The sequence below is a fragment of the Microtus ochrogaster genome, chromosome 7, assembly GCF_000317375.1.
Source record: "Microtus ochrogaster isolate Prairie Vole_2 chromosome 7, MicOch1.0, whole genome shotgun sequence".
NCBI lineage: Eukaryota > Metazoa > Chordata > Mammalia > Rodentia > Cricetidae > Microtus > Microtus ochrogaster.
The window spans coordinates 63,240,474-63,250,770 of NC_022014.1; the positions used below are offsets into that span (position 1 = coordinate 63,240,474).

Sequence of the window (10,297 nt, forward strand, 5' to 3'; positions counted from 1 at the left end):
AAAAACAAAACAAAACAAAACAAAACAAAAAAAAAAAAAGAAAAAAAAAGAGATCTGCCTGTTTCTGCCTCCACAGTGCTGGGATTAAAGATGTATGCCCCCACATCCAGATAATTATTTTAATTTAACCGTTCATTATTGAGACTGTTTTGCTATGAGATTATCATAGAAGTTTTCAGAGACTTTGAGAATAATTCTTAGGCAAAACGAATCCAATAACTTAACTTGTTAAATTAATTAAAAATACATTTTTTGTTTTTGTTTTTTGAGACAGGGTTTCTCTGTAGCTTTGGAGCCTGTCCTGGAACTAGATCAGGCTGGCCTTGAACTCAGAGACCCACCTGCCTCTGCCTCCCGAGTGCTGGGATTAAAGTGCCACCACTGCCTGACCTAAAAATAAAGTTTTAAAGAAAGATGGACAGATGGCTAGCAGTTAAGGGCACATACTATTCTTCCAAAGGACTAGAATTCCGTTCCTGAAACCCACAATGGGTGACTTGCGTTACCTATAACTTCAGCTTTATGTCCTCACATGCATATGTTCACATGACACACACACTTAAAAATAATACAAATGATTTTTTTTTTTTGGTTTAGACAGGGTTTCTCTGTAGCTTTGGAGCCTGTACTGGAACTAGCTCTTATAGACCAGGTGGCCTCGAACTCACAGAGCTCCATCTGCCTCTGCCTCCCAGGTGCTGGGAAAGGCATGTGCCACCACTGCTCGGCTCAAATGAATATTTTTAAAAATGTATTTAGGGACTGGAAAGACCACTCAGCGGTTAAAAGGATTGACTAGTCTTTCCAGAGGACCCAGGTTCAATCCCCAGCACCCAAATGGAACCTCACACCTATCTGTAACTCCAGCTCCAGGGGATCTGACACCCTCACACAAGCAAAACATCAATGAACATAACATACAAATAAAATTTTAAAAAGATGTGTTCATTTTCTTTTATGTGTATGAGTAGTTTGCCTGCATGTATGTATGTACACCAAATGTGTGCCCGAGGCCAGAAGAGGCTGTGTGATGTACTGGAACTGGAGTTCTGGATGGTTTGTTAGACACCATGTGGATACCGGGAACCAAATCCAGGTCTTCTGCAAAGCAGCAAGTATGTTTAACCACGGAACCATCTTTCCAGCCCATTATCTGTCAAATCACTACCATCGATGTAGTTTAATTCAAAGAAAAGAGTAATAAAAATTATGTATAAGGCCAGGCATGCTGATGAACAACTTTGGGAGGCAGAGGCAGGTGGATGTCTATGAGCTTAGACCAGCGTGGACAGCCAGTACTAGGTAGAGAGACCGTGTCTCAGAAAAAAAAAAGTACAAACGGTGTCCCTGATGGTCAGTAAGATGGTTGAGTAGACTGGGTGAGTGGTGGCGCACGCCTTTAATCCCAGCACTAGGGAGGCAAAAGCAAGTGAATTTCTATGAGTTTGAGGACAGCCTGGTCTATAGAGTGAGTTCCAGGACAGCCTCCAAAGAGAAGCCCTGTCTCGGGGGAAAAAAAAAAAAGAGAGAGAGAGAGAGAGAGATGGCTGAGTGTATACAGGTGCTCACCGCCAAGCCTGATTTCCCAAGACACACATGATGGAGGCAAAGGACTGAGTCCCACACTCGCCACACACACAGATATGACCACCTAGTCCTAGCCCTACAATAAATAAATAAAATAAACATTAAAATCTTTGGGAACAAAGCTAAAGCTAATAGATAAAACTTAGATCCAAGAGATCAAATAGAAAGAAACTGATTATTGCATGATTAACTGGAACCAGTCATGAACAAAGGTTTATAGCCCCTAGGCTTTTTAGTCATAAAGTTAAGTTCATCAGTAAACTCGTTCTGCATTTACTATTTTAAAAAATATGGAGAGGAGCTGAGTGCACGCCTAAATCACAGCCCTGGGAGGCAGAGGCAGGTGATCTGCGGTCAAGGACAACCAAGGTTATGTAGAGAAATACTTGGAAGAACAAATAAACAAACAAAAAACCCAGAACAAAACAAAACCAACCAAACAAACAAACAAATCTTGGGATGGATATCTAGCACTTATACAAATGAGTTTAAATTTATCACAGACTATATAAATCATGTAAAAATCCCTATGTTTAAAAAGGAAAAACTTGGGCTAGAGAGATGGTAAAAAGAATTTGCTGCTCATGCGGAGGACCTAAGTTGGTTCCCAGCACCCACATGGTGGCTCACAACCACCCGTAACTCCAGTTCCGGGACTCCTGATGCCCTCTTCTGAACTCTAAAAGCACCAGGCATGTAATGCGCATGCACACATGAAGGGAAAACACTTATACACATAAAAAATAAATCTAAAAATCATTCTTTAATGTAGAAAACTTAGGCTAAGAATGCAGAGCAGTTGGCAGTGTTTGTCCAGCATGAGGTGGTGGGTTAGACCTCTCCCCCCAGCACCACGTAAACTGGTCACAGTGGTGAATGCCTGTGGTCCCAGCACTTGAGAGAGTATGAAGAATTCAAGTTCAGCTTGGTGGGTGGTGGCAAGTGCCTGTGATCCCAGCACTTGGGAAGTAGAGGCAGGTGGATTTCTGTGAGTTGGAGGCCAGCCTGATCTACAGAATGAGTTCTAGGGCAGCCAGGGCTACACACAGAAACCCTGTCTCGGGGGCGGGGAAGGAGTTGCTGTGGTCATGGTGTCTCTTCACAGAAACAGAAACTCTAAGACAGTACCACATGTTTGCAATCCCAGCACTTGGGAAGCTGAGGCAGGAGGATTGTTATGACTTCATAGCCAACATGTCTGACAGCTAGTCTGAATTACACATCAATACCTTTGTTAGAGATGTAAGTGAAAACACACAAAGAGAAATAGATAAAAGGGCTGATACAAGAGGTCTTTTCATATCTCTGGGTATTACATTTAATGTCAAAATCACCAATATCTATCTAATAAATCTGCTTTTTATTTTTTAAATCTCTATTTATGCATTTGTGTGTGGGTGTTGGGTCCCCTGAGACTGTAGTTATAAAGTGTCACACATGGGTACTGGGAACTAAATCCCAGTCCTCTGGAGGAGCAATATGTACTTTCACCGCTGGCCATCTCTTCATCCCCTATCGTTTATTTCTCTCCTAAAGCTAATTTAAACTGATTTCTGTTACTAACAACCTAGTTCTGTGTTATTAAAGCAGTACCTACAGGCTGAATGGGGATACTTAAATTTAAAATACTTAGCCAGGCAGCGATTGGTACATGCCTTTAATCCCAGCACTCAAGAGGGAGAGATAGGCAGATCTCTGAATTCGAGGCTAGCCTGGTCTACAGAGTGAGTTCCAGGACAGCCAGGGATACACAGAGAAACCCTGTCTCGAAAGAGCATTTCCTCAAATCAATATAGATTAAAGATACTTAGGTGAAGACAAATCAGACACGCGTTAGATCGAATCCTGCCTTACAAATGGATGGTTTTCATTCTTACTCGATTATTAATTTTTATTGTTTTAATTTACCTGTGTGTCTGTAAGCACATGTGTATTTCCTGTGGGTGCTGGAGAAGGCTGGAGAAGGCTGGAGGAGGCCAGAGGAGGCGTGAAATCCCCTGAAGCTAGAGGCAGGCAGTTGTGAGCAAACCAATGTGGGTGCTGGGAACCAAACTCAACTCCCCCTGGAGGAACACCAATCACTCTTTACCACTAAGCTAGTCTCCTGCTCTTTGTTTTTATGTTTTGAGACAAGGTGGCCCTAGCTGCCCTGTCTTGCAAATATCCAGTAACTTTTAGGGGTCCCCCTTTTATTTATGTTTCTTCCTCTCCCCGAAGCCTACCCTGCTTTTGGTGTTTAAAGAATATTTTAAAATTTAAAATTATGCATATGTGTGAGTACCTGTGTGTGTGTGTGTGTGTGTGTGTGTGTGTGTGTGTGTGTGTGTGTGTACTGCATTCATGCAGAAGTCTTTGGAGGTCAGAAAAGGGCATCATTTCCTCTGGAACTGGAGTTGTAGGCAACCACATGGGTGCTGGGAACTGACCCAGGTTCTCTGCAAGAGCTTCAAGAGCTCTTAACTGCCGAGCCCTCCCTCCAGAGCCAACCTTTGCTGTTTTGGAGAAAAGGACTCACTTCATACTCCAATCTGACCTTGTACTTGTGGTGATCCTCCTGCCTCAACCTCCAGTGCAGGGATTACGGGTACGACCGACCACACTGGGCCTTCAACTCTAGCTCAACAAGTACTCTACCACTGAACTATATCTACAGCCCTATACTGGCTAATTTAAAATCTATCTCATGTGGTAGACACAGTTATTTTAAAAACAGATATGAATAAATCCACTGGGGTCTGTGAGATGGCTTGGATTTTAGAGGTGCCTTCACCAGGCCCGACAACCTGGGTTCAATACCTACACGATGATAAAGGAGAGAACCAACTCTCACAAGTTGTCTTCTGATCTCTGAATGTACACATGCACTTGCGCACGCGCACGCACACACACAGAGTTAATTAATTTTTTTCCAATTTTTTTTTTTGATTTTTCGAGACAGGGTTTCTCTGTGGCTTTGGAGCCTGTCCTGGCACTAGCTCTGTAGACCAGGCTGGTCTCGAACTCACAGAGATCCGAGTGCTGGGATTAAAGGCGTGCGCCACCATCGCCTGGCTAGAGTTAATTAATTAACTAATAAAATTTAAAAGTCTCTCACAACAACAATGACGACGACAAAATAACAGGGTTGCCGGGTAGTGGTAGCACAGGTCTTTAATCTCAGCACTTGGGAGGCAGAGGCAGGTGGATCTCAGTGAGTTCGAGGCCAGCCTGGTCTATAGAGTTCCAGAACAGGCTCCGAAGCACAGAGAAACCCTGCCTTGAAAAACCAAAAATAATAAATAAAATAAATAAATGCTACTTTAAAAATTTTAAACAAATGTATCAAAATCAGAAAGGATCTACAAGAGGCTTTTCTCTTCCATCCTTCTTTCCTTCCTTCCTTCCTTCCTTCCTTCCTTCCTTTCTTTCTTTCTTTCTTTCTTTCTTTCTTTCTTTCTTTCTTTCTTTCTTGAGACAGGGTTTCTCTGTAGCTTCAGAGCCTGTCCTGGAACTAGCTCTTATAGACCAGGCTGGCCTCAAACTCACTGAGATCTGGCTGCCTCTGCCTCCTGAGTGCTGGAATTGCCACCACCGTCTGGCTTAAGAGGCCCTTTCTATTCATTTACTTATTTATTTATTCTCCATTCTATTTCTAATGGCCAGCTACTGTAAGTGCCGGCAATGCCATCAGACTTGAGCTTTAGATGTACATAAGTAGTAGTACAAAGTCATCAAGCACGGTGGCTCGATTCTCCAACCCCCACTCCTCTGCAGGCTGAGGCAGGACAACTGTGAGTTGGAGGCCAGTCTGGGACACACAGCAAATTTAAGATACAGACTGAGACTATCACAGCACACACACCCTGTGCTACATTCACACGCTGAAAAGTATAAGGTATCTTCAAGAATCTAAATTCATATAATTATTATGGTATTCAGGCTTCAATTAGCTGTCAAGTGACTTTAAGCTAAGTGATATAGTTCAATCTTTAGGCCAAATACTCTTAGAATCAGACAGTCATCAAAGTTTTAGACTTGCCGGTCAGAGGTCAGGTTAGAGGGCAATACTATTAGCAAGAAACTACTATGATTCTCAATAGAAATGAATATACTTTAATGTCAGCATTTAAACCATAAAAAAGAAAGGTTACCTCTCTGAAAGGGGACATCCAGTTTGCAAAGGTAGGGTGGGAGCTCCTTAAAAAGATATGATGAAAAAATAGTTATTTCTCAAAAACAAAAAGCACTTTGGTGTTTCACATGACAAAGATTTAGTATCTTTCAAAAAGATTAAGACGCAGCATACATTTAAACACAGCACCCTTCAGCTTTCCAGAGGCCAAGTCACGATAGAATTACTTAGACACCACCTACGAGAAATCTGGAATACTTAAATTTATAGTATGTTTTTTTAAGGTTTTGCCTCCTCACATTTTTAAAAGATTTGTTTTTATTATTTTTAATTATGTGTAGGTGTGTGTGTGTGTAGATGACCTTGAAGGCAAGAGGTGTTGGATACCTAAGAACTAATTGGCCGATGTGGGGGCTAGGAACTGAACTCAAGACCCTCTTACTGCAGAGACATCTCTGTGGGCCCTAAATTTGTGTTATTATTATTGTTGTTGTTGTTGATGATGATGATTTGAGACAGGGTTTCTCTGTGTAGCCCTAGCTGTCCTAGAACTTGCTCTGTAGTCCAGGTTGGCCTCAAACTCAGAGGTCTGCCTGCCTCTGCCTCCTGTGTGCTGCGATTAAAGGTGTGCACCACCAGGTCAGGTGGAGGCACAACTTTTGAGTGCTGTAATTATAGGCATTTGCCCTCACACACATTACAGAATTTGAAGCACAACACACATAATTAATAGTGAATATAAAACTGTAGAAAACCAACAGAGTATACCAACAGACTATAGCATATCAATGTCAGGTTTTTCCAGGGGACCGAAGCAGACACTAGTCTTAGTGTTTACTGTTTGTGACCATAGATAGATTATATGATTTAAAGTGTTTCGTTACTTTTATCTAGCACGTGTGTGTGAGCCTGAGCGTACTGCGGTGCATTCACACAGTGTAGAGGGCACAACGCAGGAGTCAGCTCTCTCCTTCCAGGAGAGCTTCCAGGGATAGAACTCACGACTGTCAGGCTTGGCCTCAGAATGTCTTTATCCACTGGGCCATCTTGTTGGCCCAGATGGTTTCCCCTTTCATTAAATTTCTTTCATAATCGGATTTTTAAGAGACTCTAAGCGTGGGCACCATGTGTGCCACAGCGCACACGGAGGTCAGAAGTGAACTTCTGAAAATTGGGTTTCTTTTTCCACTTATTTGGAAGTAGGGTCTCCTTTGGGGTTTCTGTTGCTCTGAATGCTCGGGGCTAGCTGGCCCCTAAGCTCCCATATGATTTTTCCCTTCTCTACCTCCCATCTTGTGGTCGGAGTGCTGGGATCACAGACACACAGCACTTCATTTTTTCTTTCCTCTCACCTGGCTTCTTGATCTGGGCTCTGGAGATCAAACTCAGGGTGTCTGCCTTTCCTGGCAATCACCTTTCTCTGCTCAGCTATCTCGCTGGCCCTTTAACAGATTTTTAAATGATGCTTTCCTACACTGGAAGGCTAAAACTAACTCCTATGTTAAATGTGACTCAAATACACAACTTGATTTGCAATGTAATTTCACATTTATGTAATATTTGTGTAAGTAATTTTGGGGCTGGTGATATAGCCAGCAGAGTGCTTGCCTAGTGTGTCTCTGAGGCCCTGGGATCTAACTTCAACATCCACGTAATCTGGCATGGCGTTGCGGTAGTTTGGATGTCATTAGCCCCCATAATCTCAGAGGGAGTGGTGCTATCAGGAGGTGTGGTTTTCTTGGAGTGGGTATTTCCTTGTTGGAGGAAGTGTGCCACTGTGGGGGCAGACTTGGAGGTTTCCTATGCTCAGGACACCGCCCAGTGTCTCAGTCGACTTCCTGTGGCCTGCGAGAGGTAGGACTCTCAGCTACTCCTCCGACACCATGTCTGTCTGCATGCCATACCCCTGTCATGATGATAATGGACCGAACCTCTGAAACTGTAAGCGAGCCACCACGATTAAATGTATTCCTCATAAGAGTTGCTGTAATCATGGCCTCTCCTAGCAGTAATAGAAATCTTAACTACAGCAGTGGTGTATACCGACAATCCTCGGGCATCTGGGAAGTGAAAGCAGGATTATCAGAAATTGGAGACTATCCACGGCTCCACAGGGAGTCCATGGCCAGCCTCGGCTACAGGAGACTCTGTCTAAAGGAGAGATGAAGCAGGAACAGCTGCATTGGAGCCACACAAATTCCTTGCTGCATGCCAAGATACTTTAACATCTTTTTCCTTTTTCACTTATTTTAATCACTGTCATTCTTTAGGGATTTTTGTTGTTTGGGTGGTTTGGGTTTTGTTTGCTTCTTTCTATTTTATAAGTATTTTGCCTGCATGTATGCCTGTGCACCACTGATACCTACAGAGGCCCAAAAAGTGTGTTGGATCCCCTGGAACTGGAGTTGTGAGGTACCATGGTACAGTTGTGAGGTACCATGTAGGTGCTGTGAACAGAAACAGGGTCGTCTAGAAGAGCAACCAGTGCTCTCAACAGTGAAGCCATCTCTTCAGTTCCTGTTTGTTTGTTTCGAGACAGGAGCCCAGGCTGGCCTCAAACTTTGGACAAGCAAGCTTCCCAAGTGCTGGGATTACAGCTGTGAGCCATAAAACCAGCCTAATCATCATCATTCACAAAAGTTATTTATTGTAGTGACATCTGGCTCTTTCCTGCCTTAAATATTTTAGCCCTACATATAATGCCATTCGTTTATTTTTACTTACACAGTATTTGAGGTCAGAGACATTTACATTGATCCCAGTTGACCTCTTCAGATTTGCATCATGCGACACTACAACTTGTTCATCTTTTGTGATATGGCAGTCCAGTTCCAACATATCAGTTCCAATGGTAACTGCACTGAAGACATAAGAGAAAACTGCACTGTGAAAACTGATGAACATTTACTTTGCATGTATCAGAGGCAAACATTCTGACTTTAAAATCCAGGTTACCGCACAACAATAGCTCAACCACATTTATCATGACTCATCAAAGTGATGCTATAATCGTATAATAAATTATTAAAATGTTGTGGCTTATGGTACGTGAATCATGTTGCTTCTTCCAAAGCAGCTATGGTTAATTCTGGCATTTCAATACAGTGGGGAAAATACCTGACCAGAAACTAAGAGATTTGGGAGGCAATTTCTGACACGTTAGTAAAACTAACATGCAAGTAGACTTTCCTCTTATGGTGTATTTCCATACCTATAATGTAGGGCCCTGGCCTCCCTTATTCCTGGAGTGCTTCTCGAGGACAATTTCTGGTCAGCATGACTAAGCATTTAACCCTTATTCCTGGAAGGCATTCAGTTTCTAGTCAGATGACTAGCATTCTGTTGGTTCCTGTTTTCCCCTTGCCCCACCTGGTTAAGTTCCTATATTCCTCCTGCCCCTCCTGGTGATTAGCCGCAGGGCATTCATTCTATTTGAGATATGGTAATTTCCCCACCTGCCTGGGTGGGGGTCCTTGTGCTGCAGTAAGGTAGATAAGGGCTTCCCCAAGGCTGAATAAACGGCATTCCCTTGATCTCCTGTCGAATGACCCTGGTCTCTCTGTGTGTTCTGTTCAATCTCCAGGCCTTGCTAGACTCGTGTTTGGTGCAGTGGTGCGTGGACTGTACCAAGGGTGTAACACCGAAATCGGGTGTTACAATTGGAGGCCCCAGCGAGATCTTCATCAGCAACTAGACCCATCTGCGAGATCGGGAAGTAGGAATCCCTGAGAGGTCACCCTCGGGAAGACTGGCCAGCAAGGTAAGAAATTGTGCGGCGAGGGTGAATTGGTTATGGGTGCGAGTTATTCTGTTCCTATGTTGGAGGGCCGGCTAACAGGCCAGTTGTTAGGTCTTTTGGAAAATAGAGGCACCGGTGTTAAAGTTGAGACGGCACAAGAGACCATTAAGACAGTTTTAAAGTATAGTCCCTGGTTCCTACATGCAGGAGGTTTTAACATTACTGATTGGGATAAGGTAAAGGCTGATCTTCAAAATGGTCTAAGAGAGCAAGGGCCACAAGAAGTCCCCATGGCAATATTTTCATTATGGCGCTTGGTCAGAGATGCTCTTCTCAGTGATGATGTTAGAGTTAAAGAACAATTGGAGTGTTTGAACAAAACCCTTGAGGAGATTCAGGAGGTAGAGTCTGTAAATTCTATTAAGAGTTTTGAAGAACAGAAAGCTTTGGGAACAGGTAGTATTAGAAAGGATATAGAAAAAGAGGAAGAAATTTTAGAAAAGGAGATCGCACTGATAAAAAAGAAGTTAGAAATAGAGGAAATAAAGGAAGCATACGGAGATGTCTCCATGAAACCTCCTCCGCTGAATCCTTGCACTACTGCTTCTGCCCCTATGGACTTAGAAGCGGAAATCATAGATATCCGAAAAAAGTTAAATTATCTAAGTAGAGAGAAGCGGATTGAGAAACAGATTTATCCTGTTGTAAAAAATATTAATCAGCAGGGACAGAGGGCCAGGCAGCATAACCCCCTGGCTTTTAAGGATATTAAGCAGTTAAAGGAAGCAGTTGTGGATTATGGAGCTCATGCTCCTTTCACTGTAGCTTTGTTGGAATCCTTCGCAGAACTCAACCTTATA

The 10,297-nt window shown here is 43.0% G+C and overlaps 1 protein-coding gene across 1 annotated transcript in view; it reads right to left on the minus strand.

Moving 5' to 3' along the window:
* Nucleotides 1–10,297, minus strand: part of Gdpd1 (glycerophosphodiester phosphodiesterase domain containing 1) — a 50,795-nt gene that overhangs the window by 21,657 nt on the left and 18,841 nt on the right. Inside the window, exons 3-4 of the mRNA XM_005350634.3 lie at nucleotides 8,423–8,558; nucleotides 5,718–5,763 (exon numbers count right to left, since the gene is read on the minus strand). Of these exons, the coding sequence (XP_005350691.1) occupies nucleotides 5,718–5,763; nucleotides 8,423–8,558 (182 nt within the window). The remainder of the gene's footprint in view (nucleotides 1–5,717; nucleotides 5,764–8,422; nucleotides 8,559–10,297) is intronic.